General features: G+C 42.7%; 1 protein-coding gene across 5 annotated transcripts in view; it reads right to left on the minus strand.

Annotated features, from left to right (window-relative positions):
- The window catches only part of ASCC1 (activating signal cointegrator 1 complex subunit 1), a 59479-nt gene that overhangs the window by 42311 nt on the left and 1033 nt on the right, over positions 1–16135 (minus strand). For 2 of the 5 annotated variants that reach the window (XM_054035919.1, XM_054035916.1), the window contains exons 2-5: positions 13191–13326; positions 11884–11983; positions 10847–10944; positions 7448–7626 (exon numbers count right to left, since the gene is read on the minus strand). In XM_054035919.1, the coding sequence (XP_053891894.1) occupies positions 7448–7626; positions 10847–10944; positions 11884–11983; positions 13191–13299 (486 nt within the window). In that variant the 5' untranslated portion in view covers positions 13300–13326. Of the gene's footprint in view, positions 1–7447; positions 7627–10846; positions 10945–11883; positions 11984–13190; positions 13330–16135 lie in introns of all 5 variants that reach the window. The other 3 variants (XM_054035915.1, XM_054035914.1, XM_054035918.1) reach the window with 2 other exon arrangements.

Consider the following 16135-nt stretch of genomic DNA (forward strand, 5'->3'; position numbering starts at 1 on the left):
CCAGTTTCCTGCCAGCTACCTCTCCCTTCCAGGCATAAAATCTATTTTGCAAGGGTTATCTTCTAAACACAGGAATTTTCCTATGGCAGGCCTGCACAATATCCGGCCCGCGTGGGCTCACTGTGCGGCCCGCGGGCAAGCGGTGGGGTGGGGCTGTCAGGTTCGCCCAGGGCCGGTGCAACCGCTAGGGCCGGCAAACTAGGCAGTCACCTAGGGCGCCAAGTGGTTGGGGGCGTCCAGGATTTTTCCTCCCTCTCCTCTCTTCCCCTCATGCAGAGTGTGGCACGGCTAATTGGGCGCCTGGGCCTGATTTAGCTGCTCCCATTGGCCTCCGGCAGGCAGAGTCCCTCCCCCGCTCCCCTTGCCCCAGCTTCGCATTGCAGCACTCTGCGAGGGAGGGGCTGTGCGCTCCGCAGCTTGTTTGGTTTAGCTCCACGTGGAGTGGCATGGTGGTAAGGGGAGTCCTGGGGGCAGTCAGGGAGCAGGAGGAGGGTTGTATGGGTCGGGAGTTCGGGGGGGGGGCTGTCAGGGGACGGGGAGTGGTTGGATGGGGCATGGGAGTCCCGGGGGGTCTGTCTGGGGGCGGGGGTGTGGAAAAGGATTGGGGCAGCCAGGGGACAGGTAGGCAGCCTGCTCCTCCTGTCCAGGCTGCGGCCTGGCACACACCTCCCACCCCCCCCCCGGAGGGCTCCTGCAGGCTGTCCAGCAGATGCATGTGGTCGGCAGCCCCCGTGCGCCCCCCCCCGGTTCCTCCCTTGCCACACTCGGGCTTTGCGGCTCCTGGGCATGTGAGCCGCCGGGGCGTGGGGCCGAGCCTGCTCCGGGAGGGGCAGCGGTGGTGGTGGCTCACAGTCCTGGGAGCCACAGAGCCCGAGCACAAGGGGCAACCGGGGGGTGCATGGGGGGCCGGCGCCTGCATGCATCCGCTGCAGCTTGCAGGAGCCCCCCCCCGGGGGGGGGGCGCTGGGCCGCAGCCTGGGCAGGAGGCTGGGGGGGCGTGGCTGCTCCCCGCTAGTGGTGCCACCGCCTTTGCAGGGCTGCTGCCTCCCTGCGCCACACTAGCTCCTCCATGGCTGGGGCTCGCCACCGCCGCAAGCGGGACACTCTGGTTCTCCGGAAGGCAGCTCCTCCCTGCCGAGCTGCTGCAGCAGCCCAAGCCTGGCAAAGCCAATGAGTGGACTCGGGACGGGGGCCACCAGGGTGGGGAGGGCTTGTGGGGGGGGCTGTACACCCTCCAGGGGAGTTCAGGGGGCAGGGGAGGAACCTGGTCGGCTGGCCCCTGGGGTCTATAAAGGCTCGTTGGGATTTGCCCCTCAATGAACCGATTGTGTTTCGGCGGTGCTGGGGGTTCAGCCCTCAGCTGTTTTCTTTGGAGTAGTATGGCCCTCGCCGCTTTACGAGTTGTGCAGGCTTGTCCTAGGATGTCACATTTTGTTTGTTTTTTACATCAATACGGAGACTTCATCCTGGTAGAAACTGAAGTGAAGAGCATTAGGGATATGCCCACTATGCAGCTCCACACACTGCAGACACAAGAGCATTATTTTTGTTTAGGTGACTATGGTACTGCCTGGGAATATGAACCTCTTTTAGATACATTTCTTCTTATCCTCTCTCTTCCCTTTGCTGCATCCATTGCCACAAGGTGTTATAAAACCACTTCACTCAACATAAATACCTCTGATGACAAGGGGAAAAAATAGGTGACTACTCCCTCCCCATTGTGATCTACTTTGACCATTGCTCACGTGGATGCCATGAGGCATCATAAAATTTGTGAAATGATTCAAGATCCTTGCACATAAGGTGCTAAGTAAGTGCAAAGTGGTAGCTGTTAACCAATTAAAAAAAAAACCTTCCATCTATGCCTACTGTTCCTTAAAATGCACTGGAAGCCAAACAAAAATAAAGGAAATCACTGCCTCTCTAAAAAATCCACAGCTCACGAACTTGGAATCCTGAAAGACATACTGAAGTTTCTATTTAAAATGTTCCCTTTAAGTAACACTACATAACATCACTAAGATTTTGGCATATTCCTGCCTTCCAAACACTGCCCTCTATTGAACTTAAAGTCATTGTCAGACATGCCAAAGAGTGTTCTATCTCTTGTTAGCAGCTCCAGTGTACAGGGAACATCATAAGTCCTAAGGAAGGGAAGGGGAACAGATTACAGGGTTGTGATTTTCCCCAACCTGTGGAGGAAAGAAACACTCTTTTCTTAAAAAAGTAGTAAGCCAATATATGGTTTTATTAAATGAAACAAAACACATTGAATGCTAACTAACTTTTTACACATATTTATTCCCCAAAGAGTCACATATGTTGTCCATACTGAAAAGCTATTGCAATTCTATACATGGAACAAAATAATTGTGTTCCCCAATCTAGGCCTACCACTTTTTTGCATCTATATTTAAACACACACACACACACACCTCAATTGATGCAGAGCTGACCTAAAAGGAAAGCAGGTCTTTCATAAAAATTGATAAAATTCTGAATTCAATTGTCCTACCTTCCATGATTGTCATATTTTTGTTGTATCATAATCTCATTCACAAATATATATTTAGGGTAGAAGGGAAATGACTAACCATTTCTACTTCCAGAGAGTGAGGGGGACAATTACCCACCCCATGGTAACTTTTAGGATCCAACTTCTTCCCCATTAAATATTTGACTCCTTCCCCACTGCTGAGGCCTTCTGTCCTTGATATCATAATTTTGATAGAATGATAGACAAAATTTTATTTGAAGCACTCGCTTTCTCTTCCCAGAGCCCAATCACTGTGTGTCTGCAGTACTCCCAACCCATTAGATCAGGGATTGAGAGACCAAGTTCCAGAACAAAATCCTTTTTGGCAAGGTGCATGAATAAACTATTCGATACTGAGCTTCCTCCTTCCCAGTTTTATCTTTTCTGCTACCCAACGATCTAATATTTACATGAGAGTTTATAAGCATTTTTATTTCTTACCCCCACTTATATGCCTTTCCAATCCTGATGTATGCACCTACAAGGAATGAGCAAGGTAATTCACAATTCCTCAGAACAACCTAAGGAATCAAAGATACACTGGAAACTGGAGTGGAGGTTGGAAAGCCTCTCTCTCTCTCTCTCACACACACACACACACTAGGATACCTTCCTTTCATTCCATGTAATTATCTACATTCAATATTTATAGACTGCCAAACACCATAGTAATTGTATTTTCCCTCCCACATTACAGCTGCAGCCTGCTATACATAAAGGCAGCACTTGCAGAGATTGAAAGAACCATACAAGATTTTTCTTGGCAGTGTTGCTCCATAACCAGCCATTGAAGGATGGTGGAGACTGCAATGCATACTTCCTCTTCCACCCCCAGGATCAGTTATAAACATTTCAGTCCTCCCCCTCCCCTTGATGGTCCATGATGCAAGCCTCTCAAGATCACCCAGAAACCTGTCTCCCATACCTCAACAGTACCATCCCTCTAGTCAGAGACAGATGGTAGTCATTTAAATATTGGCCCTAGCATTCTATTTTGCCACTTCATTGTCTGGCTGCCTAACCAACATAAGTGGCTCTGATAGATAATGCTTAAGATTTTTGACATTTTAATGCAACTGTGAACTTACAAAACCTTGTGAAGCCAAAAAAGTAATACAAAGTATTTACTGACATGCAAGACTACATCATTACAAAATATGGATGAATGGTTGTCATGGTAACAGTTTTAGAGAGGAAAGAATCCTGCACAAATGCTCAACAACCAGAAGAAATGCTAATTTACACACCTGGACTTTTCCTTATTTACTATCATCAGTAAGCTTCTTTTGAGTACTGGAGTCATTAACTGACTCTGCACTGTTTTGAATCTGCAGCAGGAACAAAGATACACAGTTTCTATACCTGAAATCTATTCAAGTTTCTCTAAGCATCCTGAGAAATCCCATATTACTGTATTTGGACAGCTCTATAAACTCTTATGGCACTGTGCAGCACAGTTTTGAATTACTGGTTTTCATTACTGATGTGCTTTCTAGCAGACCCTGCTGTGCGATACAGTGGCATTACTGGCTGTAGAAAGATTGAAAGACATATGGAGTTGCAATATACTCTATCTATGAACACTCATGATAACGCTCAAAGGAAAAAGGCTGAAAAGTTAAAGCACCACAATCCCCAAATCTCACATACATAAAACATAAATCTTTGCCAGTGACTAAATTCAATATAGAAAAGTTAAAAATAATAAAAATTGAGGATCTGAATCCTGATAAAGGGAGTGGCAAAAAAATATTTCTAGACCTGAGGCCAAAATGTCAAGTAAGCTATTTACAAGAGTCTGAAGGGGCAATGCTGAGAGAAAAATCTGTATTTCTATTCACTGATGGAACAGGAGCAACATTAGCAGAGAAAGAAATGGTGAAGAGGAGGAGGAGGAAAGAGAGAGAACTTATTTAAAGGATTTTATAATCTATAACAAAACATATAGAGGTATTGAAAGTGATACTGCAAAACAATTTTCTAGTTTAAAGAGTATAAAGTAGTTTATCATCAAATTTTTGGCATAATTAAAATTATCAAGAAAGACATGTCCTAAGAATTGTACAATATACATTAAATTAATCCAACTACATTCACTAAGGAAGTAAAACACCAATCCCCATTATTTTAGGAAGGCCCTAAAAATGCGTAATTTCTACCTGTTGATTATGCAGTTAATGAACATATCTCACTGATAAGTTTTATACATTCTCAGGAACATCATCCATACTACTGATGAGGGCTTTTATTTCCAGGTGCCTGGTCTGAATGCAACCTGAGTCCGTGGTGACCAAAAGCCATAACTAATTGACAGACGATGAAATAAGTTGTGTATTTGTATTACCATGGTGTTTAAGAGCGCCAATCCTGGACCAGGACTGCCATTGTGCTAGGTACCATGCAAACAGAACAAAAAGATGGTGCCTGCTCCAAAGGGCATACAATCTTAGCATAGGACAAGAGACAACAGATGGGGGAGTATAAGCAAACAACGAGAAGATATTGGTCAGCATGATAGGCAGTGGAATCAGCACACCAGCAACCTAACTGTTGTGAAGTTTTTTGTAGGCAGCACAGCAAAGGAGAGTTTTAAGGAGGGATTTGAATGAGGAATGCCTCTCAAGCATATGAGGCAACATGAGAGAAAGCACAAAGATGCTTGTTTGAAAATTTAACTAGTGGGTAATGAAAGCTGGTGTCATGGGCCACTCAAGAGGTGAGAACTAAAATTTCATTAGCAAATGAGCAATGATAGGTAGGGTTGGGGTAGGCTGGGAAGGGCCTTGAAAGCAAGGACAAGTGGCTTATGTGTTTGATGTAATAGAGAACAGGGCTAAGAAAATGATCTTTGCAGCAGCATTCTGAATGGATACAAGAGGGGCAAAATTGCATTTGTCAAGGACAGAGAAAAGGACGTTGCAGTCAGTAACTGAGACGCGAGATGATGTGTAGATGAAAAGTAGCCATTTTAGAGATGTTACACAGAAAGAAATGGCAAGATTCAGACATACCCTGGATGTGAGGACAGAGGTCTGAGTTGAAAATGATATCCAGATCATGGGGGGGGGAGATTAAGAGCTCTGTTTTAGCTATATTAAACTTGAGCTAACGGCTAAACATCTACGAAAAGATGTCAGAAAGACAAGCAGAGATTTTAAATTGGACAGAAAGAGACAAGTATGGAGAAGAGAGATAGATATGTGAGCCATCAGGATAGACATAATAGCTGAACTTTTGTTTGTGGATGAGATAACCCAGAGATAAGGTGTAAAGGAAAAAGAAACAATAATCCACCAAAGGACATACTGAAGGAGCAAACAGCAATGAAGAAGGAGAACCAGGCGAGGACAGAGTCACAGAAGCCAAGGAGGATGAGATTTCAAGAAGAAGATGGTTGACTTTGTAAAAGGTGGCTGACAGGTCAAGGAGGAGGAGAATGGAGTACTGCTTCTGAGCTTTGGCTATGAAGAGGTCAAGACTTTGATGAAAACAGTTCCAATGATATGCAAGAGGTGGAAGGCAGCCTGGAGAGGATTCTGAAGGAACTGGAGAAGAGGAACTCCAGACAGCAAACAGTGATCTTGGTATATATGGTGCTTATTGCACAAAACTGGCATGAAGAGCTCTGCTTAGAATGTGTCTATGACATGAAGGACCATCTCTTTCCAGAACAGTTTTGTTCCACTGGAAAAACGGAATTGTAAACCAACAGAGGAAGCCAGGCCAAGATCATGGTACTCACTGCTAGATAAAATGAGCGCTAATCTTGCTGCACTGAGATGAATGCAAAACCTACCCCTCTGTCTAGGCTTTCTTCAATGACACTCTTACACCAACACTCCTGATCTTCTATATTCTGTTTTAAAAAACTAAGCCTGCCTCTTGCTCACTGCAAAAGAGTTATCGTTCTTATTCTTCGGAAGTGCTTGGGTACTATGATGAGCACCAGTATCAGACCCTAGATAAATTAAATGACTGTCACATGCACACAATCTAGCACTCTCATTGTCAGTCTCAGCAAAGAAGCCAATGAATGAATGGGCATGAAAACCAAATTAGCCCCTCCTTCCTAAAAGGTAAACCTCCCAGCTTAATGTTGAAATACATCAGCAGATGGCAGTGTAACACTGCTCTCTCTTCTGAACCTGTTCTGAGAAGACTCCATGGCTATCAAGTTGCAATGGAATTTAGTGCTGGTGAAAGCTAACAAATTAATCATTCTTTAAAAAAAAAAAATATTTGTGTGTGTGTGTTGTGTACATTCAGCATTCACTGAATTCTGTTCTCAATTCTGTGCCTAATTATTTCCTGCTATTAGTTTAAGATTTGAAAACAAGCAAGAGGTAATATCAGCACAGTCTTGGTGGACGAAAGAAAATGTTGCTAAGTGATAACGTTTGCATTGTGTCAAATGATACCGAGTAATTTCTGGCTAAGTTAAGGTAATGATTCCCACATTTGTTCAACATCAGGGGCCAAAGGGACAGTGAAAAAGCAGCAGCAAACTTGTTAAAACCCCTTGTCACATGCTGGATATTTATGGTAGAAATGACATAAAATGCAGCCAAAGGTTACGTACATTAATTAATGGTTTTCAAATTTTAAAAACCAAAACTTTTGAATTGCAGTTTCCTTCACATCTGTGGAAAATATTTTACTGTCAATTTATTACAAAAATAATTCCATGTTCAAAAAACCTCCATTAGAGTGCTCTCAACATCTTCAGTATAACTAGTTTTCAATGTCTACTTTTAAGGCCTCATAATTTATTAGTGTACTTATGCATTCCACAAATACAAGTGACATTTTCTCCCCTAGCAGCATATATTTTAATTTGCCTTTAACGTCAATAAAATAAAGCAGCATCTTTTTTCACGTCAGTTACTTCCAAGTATCATAGTTCCCTACCTTGGAGCATTTCTCCAATACTTCCTCCTTGAACTGTAGAAATTTTTCCTGAATCGCAGGCTGGTTGAGAGCAAAGGACAGGAAGTGTGTGAATGGCTGCTTCTTTCGGAAACTCTCAGCAAGAACATCAATCCGTGTTCGGGCTGAAATGACACCACTACGCTGCTGTCCAGTAATCACTAAAAGCAAACAAAGTAACACTAATTGTAGCTATATGAAATCCACACAAGATTGGTGACATTTTGCTATGATGTCCACTAGCGCTAAGACCTAATTAAAACGATACTGATTTTCCACTGTACTTATAATTCATTTAACAATCCATATTCTAGGATATTGACAAGTTAAGTATGAATATAAATTAAATTCTAGAAGACTCAGGACAGAAGACAATCAAACAGAACTCCGATACTAATTTAATTCACTATAGCCAATATTATTAAGCATTTATATTGCAGTAGCACCTAGAGGCCTCAAGTAGTTTGGGGCGCACTGTGCCAGACACTGTAAAAAAAACAGTCACTACCCCAAATTGTGTATAAGCTAAAAAATAAACTTAGATCCTACTGGATAGTTATTTATCTATAGTACTATTAGCCTTGTTTATCTGCATCACGATTTCCCTTTAATTTCTTATTTGATATATAGCAGTATTAATGACTGAGAAATGTATGGGGCTGCAATATTCTTTTTTAATTACCTGTTAGCACTGTATCTTCATATCCTCATTCCAGGTCTTAAAGGAGGAAAGGTAGAAAAATAAGATATTCTAAACCCCTTAAACATAGCCAGAGAAGTCTTGCTAGACTATTAATTTTACTTCAATGCCTTACATTTTTGCTTCCCTATAAAGTTAGGATGATGTCATTCAAAAGGTTGCTTCTCCTTCTCCTCAGCAGCCTAAAGAAAGGTAATCCCTAAAGTGTTTATAGGGCTGTGATGCCAAACAAAGTGATAAGATTCTCTCAGTTCAGTTGCTCTTGAAATGTCTACATAACTGTCTCAACTTTTCAGGTAGGCAACCCCTTATTTGAAGTCAAACATTTGCATGACCCCCTTACATTTACTACAAAAGAAAGAGTAAAAGATGTATCCATAACAACAACGGTAATCATATACCATTTGTGTGTGCTTTGAGAGGCTGACAGAGAATATGTGACCTTGAAAGAAAAGAGTTTGTGGAGACTGGGGATTGCTTTAAATTAATTTTTCAAGGCCTCACAATCCTCCTAATTGCCTTTCATGACCCCCCAGAAGGTCACAATCCACTGATTCTGAACGGTATTGACAGGCAGGAAATTTTAAATACTACGGGTAGTGATCAATGGCTCCATGTCTAGTTGGCAGCCGGTATCAAGCGGAGTGCCCCAAGGGTCGGTCCTGAGGCCGGTTTTGTTCAATATCTTCATTAATGATCTAGAGGCTGGTGTAGACTGCACCATCAGCAAGTTTGCAGATGAAACTAAACTGGGAGGAGTGGTAGATACGCTGGAGGGTAGGGATAGGATACAGAGGGACCTAGACAAATTAGAGGATTGGGCCAAAAGAAATCTGATGAGGTTCAACAAGGACAAGTGCAGAGTCTTGCACTTAGGACGGAAGAATCCCATGCACTGCTACAGACTAGGGCACGAGTAGCAACCTGTGGCACGAGAGCTGATTTTCAGTGGCACTCACACTGCCCAGGTCCTGGGGGCTCTGCATTTTAATTTTAAATGAAGCTTCTTAAACATTTTAAAAACCTTATTTACTTTACATACAACAATAGTTTAGTTATATATTACAGACTTATAGAAAGAGACCTTCTAAAAACATTAAAATGTATTACTGGCACACGAAACCTTAAATTAGAGTGAATAAATGAAGACTCGGCACACCACTTCTGAAAGGTTGCCGACCCCTGGACTAGGGACTGAGTGGCTAGGCTGCAGTTCTGCAGAAAAGGACCTAGAGGTTACAGTGGATGAGAAGCTGGATACGAAGCAACAGTGTGTCCTTGTTGCCAAGAAGGCTAATGGCATTTTGGGCTGTATAAGTAGGGGCATTGTCAGCAGATGGAGGGATGTGATCATTCCCCTCTATTCGACATTGGTGAGGCCTCATCTGGAGTACTGTGTCAGTTTTGGGCCCCACGCTACAAAAAGGATGTGGAAAAATTGGAAAGAGTCCAGCAGAGGGCAACAAAAATGATTAAGGGGTTGGTACATGACTTATGAAGAGAGGCTGAGGGAACTGGGATTGTTTAGTCTGCAGAAGAGAAGAATGAGGGGGGATTTGATAGCTGCTTTCAACTACCTGAAAGGGGGTTCCAAAGAGGATGGATCTAGACTGTTCTCAGTGGTACCTGATGACAGAACAAGGAGTAATGGTCTCAAGTTGCAGTGGGCGAGGTTTAGGTTGGATAGTAGGAAAAACTTTTCCACTAGGAGGGTGGTGAAGCCCTGGAATGGGTTACCTAGGAAGGTCATGGAATCTCCCTCCGTAGAAGTTTTTAAGGTCAGGCTTAACAAAGCCCTGTCTGGGATGATTTAATTGGGGATTGGTTCTGCTTTGAGCAGGGGGTTGGACTAGATGACCTCCTGAGGTCCCTTCCAACCCTGATATTCTATGAAAGACTTTTTTTTTTTTTAAAACACATTTATGTATATAATTACCGGGACACGTGACACTAATATTATCATAATGCCCATAACATGCTGCAGTGTGTGTCTGCTTCAGACATTCCATTTCTTTTGTAAAAGCCACAAAGTACAGTATATTATGGGCATTATGATGCTCTTTGTCATTATAAAACTAAGTGTAATGGGAGCATACATTACAAACCCACTCATTTTCATTGTGAAGTTGTAGTAACAAGAACAAAAGATGCAAGTGTTATTAGAATACCTCTTTTTTTAAAAAAAGATAGCTTTATAATGACCTATGGTGAATTTAAAGAAAGTTTATTCCACATGTACATACACATTGAGAGAAGATGCCTTGCTACGTATGTACAACTCCCCATTAATATTGCTGTTAATATAAAAATAATTATTCAAGAACTTACGCCCTAAATCCTGCAGAAACTTACACATACGCTTAACTTTAGACTACTGCTAGGTTTGACTTCAGTGGAACTACCCAGAGGCTTACAGTAATGAATATGCTTGTGTTAGGAGGATTAGGGTCTTAAATAATACTTTTCATCTACAGATATTAAAGCACTTGACAAAGGTAAGACAGAGAAAACAAGGTAAAAAGAAAAGTTAAGTGACTTGTACAAGGTCACAGAGTCAGTGATGTGTCAGAGCTGAGAATAGAAGAGCAGTCTCCCAATTCTCAGTCCTGTGCACAAAACACACACCAAAAGGTGGAGCGGACAAGAGAGCATTCATTCATCTTGTGCACATTAAAGCTCACCGATTTGTCCTTCCATTCCAGGCTTGGGAATGCTGATGGAAGTTCGAGTCTCTGTTTCCAGTCTCTTCCTGGTTTCTCCTTTTTTCCCAATGATATACCTATAGACATACAAATGCTATACTGCCATGCACAAAAATGTCACTATTTTATTTTTCTAGGCAGGGTTTGGTTGCTTTATTCTTTTCTTTCTTGGGGGTAGAAGGGGAAAACTACCATATCATTCAGCCACCAAAGAGAACATGTAGCAGAGACCTAGAAAACATGTAGCAAAGGAACACAATTCAGCAGTCATTTTAACCATCCATACATACTGAAATAAAAAATTGTGTATATAATTGTAATATAACCATTCTTTAAAAATTGGCAAATACTGGACAAAGCTGTCATATCAGCTAAATACTTCCAAGCATATGTCTATACTTCTAGCTGGGGCGCAGTTCCCAAGTTGAGGAGGCATACCTGCACTAACTCTGAGCAAACTAGTGTACTAAAAATGGAGTGCAGCCACAGCAGTGTGAACCCCTCCTACTGTTCACACTATTGTGCCTACACTCCATTTTCAGGGGACGTCTCCTCCAGCTGGGAATCACACCTCCAGTTCAAAGTACGGACATACCCTAAGTGAACATTAAATTATTTCACTTCAAATATTCGATTAGCAAAACACTGCAATCTTGAATGTGCCTTTTCACAAAGTGTTCACAGCTTCTCTTGGCCTGGCTGCTTACCTCAGTCTCTCCTCACATTGTTCCATCTTCCTGGCTTGCTTTCATGTCCTGAAGAGCAGATGCTCAAAAAACTGCTATCAGCAAGAAAGCACAAGATACAGTGGCCACCATGGTGAGAGCCAAGTGCCAAATGTGAAACGGATACATTAGAAAGGGATCCACACCCCTTTCCCCCACACAAATACAGAGCTCTCTACAAAATGGAAATTATTTGAGAAGTCTAGAATCTACAGCTGCCTCTGAGAATCCAACCTCCCTGACAGATTCTTCTGTAAAAGAGGATTCAAATAAAACAACATGTAGGCTCACTTGTATAGTGGGCTGGGAACCTCCACTGCACACTGGAAACCTCTCTCAGTCTCTTCCACCATGAAGGCATCACAAGGCTCATCTGTAGGATCCCCAGGGCCTATAAAGTAGAAAATCAAACTGTTCTATAAAGGTTGACAGTGTTTTATGTGATGCAACATTCTCACCGGTTTTCTTCTCCCAAGGTTAAATAAAAGAACAAAGTGGCTCCTTCTGTCACAGTTGCGGCTTTTATTTTACCTTACTACCTGCTCAGAAAAACATCATGACACTACTTTTAAATCTTCCATTCTAGGCGGGTTAAAAAAGTAGCAGTTTCAGCCCGCTACAGAACAGTTTTTCTCTTGGTTGCAATTGCAAAATAGCCCAGTGGCCCAACAGGGTTTTTTTAAAGAATTGTTCTGCCTGTTGAGCGGTAGCCCACTGGCCTTTTGCCCTTTTCAGAGAACTAAGTATCAGAGGATCTAAAGACCCACCTCTCACCCATGGACCACTTAGTCATGTTTGTTTTTCAACCAAACCTGGTTAGCTCAATGTGAGCAGGGGTGGGTTCAGGTGGCAAGAAGCATATTAGAATTTGCCCAGTTCTTTCAATCTTTTCTATTTGAAACAAATGGTGGATGTTTACCAGATATTCTTGGGCTTTTCTATATTTAAGGACCCACATAAACATTACCTAATATGGTACACATACAGGTGAGTACACCAAGATAGAAAAGGAACAGTTAGCCATGTAAATAGGTGATATCTTTCAAAATCCACATTAGATGGCCACAAGACGACACCCATTTAAGGGCCAATATCGAAAGGTTCTGAGCACTTCCAAGGAGGTGCTAAATGTCCTCAACTCCTATTAACTCTGAGAATAAACTCACTGTGGAAAATACCAAGAACAATACACGAATAGGGAAAAAATATTCTCTACAAACTCAACATTTTTACTGATCATTTTAAATAAAAGATTTTTTTTAAACACAGATAACATTGTTTTGCTGAATTTTTCAATCAACAAATTAACTGATAGCCAGCAACCCACGTCAAATTCACTATTACCTAATCCAACACTTTGTAACCAGAATTTTCTCTGCTCCTCGGCCAGGACTGCTAGAGAACAATGCAAAGTGTTTCTTCACTCAAAAGACTACGTCCCCACTCCTGCAATAAGGGCTGACCCCTGTGCCCACAAGGAGCTCTTCATAGGCTCAGAGCCTGAGTTTGCTAACTCCCTGTAAGTCTTGAATGCTAATTCCCCACTTTGCAATATATTATATTAATACTAGATTGGGCCCCTGCATATTAGGTTTTACCTGCATAGAAATCATCCTCTTCTTCATTTGGATAGGACTGTTGTCGAATAATATTTTTCCTATAAATGCGCCCTCCAATCCTTATAAGTGTTGGACGCAGAACTTCCATTGTGCTCTTCCTGCCAATGATGGCACCCTACTGAAATAAAAATAATGCTGCTAACATCTCCCTAGAAACTGTAAATTCCCAGGTTTCCTATATGTACTTTCTAAGAGGTTATCATGGAGACATCAGTAGAGACTCTGTAGTTAAGGCTGAGTTTTACACTTAAAACAAGGGATTCATCCTTTTTGTTACATATGAATAATACAGCAACAATGTTTCTTCCCCAATGTTACAGCACTTTAATTTCTTACTGAAAGACTATTTTCTGAGAATTTACAAGTAGTCTTAATTAGAAACTGAGAAATTTAAGCAAATTTTACGAAATATAAGTGTAAGAGATTTAGCTCCTAGCACCAGTCTTTTTTTCGGTCCCTAATGATCAACCACAAACTCTCTGAAATTCCCGTGTTATAATTAAAAACTCACAGAAATGTTGTGTATATACTACACATTTTAAATTATTTTTTAGGATTAGCAGTCAATTTTCCGACCTTATTTTTCATAACTGAAATTTTCTCCTTCAGCAGAGGCTGAAAAATACAATAGTCTACTACAGAGAATTCTGCACAGAACTGCCTTTTTTCAAAAGCACTGCCATTTCCCATTGTTCTCAAAAGGAGCAAAGCCACAGAAGTCTCTCTCTTGCTGTTATCAATGGGACTGTCTCTGCCTCCTCACAGCACAGAAAGCCTCCATCTTCCCTGATGGACGCTGTGGCTTCAGGGTGATTGAGAGCAATAGGAGATGACAGCCATTTTAAAAGAGGACAATTCTTCCTGACAGATAAACTTCTGGTTATGAAAAACAACAACAAAAATGACCTTTGATCCTAAATATCTTTTCAAAAGCAATCCATTGCACCAGATCTACTCAACACTTTCCCCCTATTTCCTGGCCTAAGTTCTATGTGTGCGAGAGCAAGAGGAAGAGGGAGTTTTGGAGGGCATGAGGAAGAAAGTGGTGTGTACATTTTCGGGTGTTTTGCACTACGCGGGCAAAACAAAGCAGCTGCAAACTCAGGTTAACTACGCAAAATACTTTAGCTGTTCTGTGCTGCTCCAGAGTGAGATAAAGCAGCCACTGTGTATCTATATCTGGTAAAAGTTCAAAATTAAAAAATATAGATTTATTTGTGAAAATGCAGATCTTCAAATCATTAAAAATATTACATGGTAACATACCCCGAGTATCTTGCTTAGAGTCCGTGTAGGAAATTTTTAATTTAAAAAAAAAAAAAAAAAAAAGGAAATTCCCTGACAAAAAGCTATGTTAAAACAGAGTTAAGATTGAAATACAAATCAAAAAAGTTTAGATATATTGTAATTATCCAAAAGTCAGCCATTATACACCTGGGATAGGAAATTGAGTTAAATTTAAAAATAAACCTAAATATATTAAGGTATATAAACAAACAGTTGAGGCACCCAAACTTTAACTTTGGCCTGTCACAGTCTTCAAACTCCCATATAATTAGAACTTATTGAAAACTTGTGTACAGTATAGGCCAGAGGTGGGCAAACTACGGCCCACGGGCCCCCAAGCTCCTGGCCCCGGAGGCTAGCCCCGGCCCCTCCCCTGCAGCCTTAACTCGCTCGCTCCGCTGCCGCGCAATGCTCTCGGTGGCAGGGCTGTGAGCTCCTGGGGCAGCGCAGCTGCAGAGCCTGGCCTGACCCAGTCTCTGGGCTGCATGGTGATGGCAGCAGCAGCAGCGTGGCCCGGCTCCAGCCGGGTGGCGCGGTTGTAGCACCGCCAGCCACCAGTGCTCCAGGCAGCACAGTAAGGGGGCACGGAGCAGGGGGGGTTGGATAGAGGGCAGGGGAGTTCGGGGTGATGGTCACGGGGTGGGGGTGTGGACAGGGGTCAGGGCGGTCGGGAAGGAATAGGGGGTTGAATGGGGGTGGGGTCCCGGGGGGGGGCAGTCGGGGTGTGTGTGGAGGGGGCAGACAGGGGCCAGGGATTCCAGGGGCAGTCAGGGGACAGGGAGAAGGGGTGGTTGGATGGGGCAGGGATCCCGAGGAGGGGGCGTCAGGAATGAGAGGAAGGATTAGATGGGTCAGCAGGCGGCCAGGGGACAGGGAGCGGGGGTGTGTGGATGGGGCAGGAGTCCCAGGGGGACCATCAGGGAATGGGGGGGCTGGATAGGACTGGAGTCCTGGGGGGTGGCAGATAGGAGGTGGGGGCCAGGCCACGACCCCCTCCCCTAACTGGCCCTCCATACAATTTACAAAACCCAATGCAGCCCTCAGGCCAAAAAGTTTGCCCACCCCGGTATAGGTAAAGATTGAATTTTAAGGATTAATGTTCATTCCCTCCTCCCATTAATCTTCATAACTGAGAGTTTATCCTTTATCAGAAATGCCCGGAGCAAGTGAAGGACCCGCCGCCGATGTCCCAGACCGAAGCCGCGTGAGTAAAAATTAAAAAGGCACCTAAGTTAGGCGCTCTTCTTTAGGGCACAGGGCCTTCTTAGGCGCGGGGCCAGATTTGGGGAATCTGCCCTGACAGAAATTTTAACTCTGCATTATGATGACACTATGAAGGGAAAAAAACCTGTCTCTGTTTAAAAAATAAATAAATAAAAATCTGTTTAATCTAATCTAGGTCAACAAATATTTTGTCACTAGTCTCACAACCTATAATACTTTCCTTAAAGCTCCAGGTTCTAGAGATAATTATGTAATAATCTCAGTTTTTATCTTAAAAAAAAAAAAAGTAAGTTCCTTCCTAGTTCTTGTGGTTGTAGGGTAAAAGCTTGAAAATGCTAAGCAAGGGCACCCTAAAAGCCCCAAAACCAGAAGACAAAAAAGAACAAAGCTTTTTTACTTTGATGGGTGTTTTT

This window comes from Malaclemys terrapin, chromosome 7 (genome assembly GCF_027887155.1).
Source record: "Malaclemys terrapin pileata isolate rMalTer1 chromosome 7, rMalTer1.hap1, whole genome shotgun sequence".
Lineage (NCBI taxonomy): Eukaryota > Metazoa > Chordata > Testudines > Emydidae > Malaclemys > Malaclemys terrapin.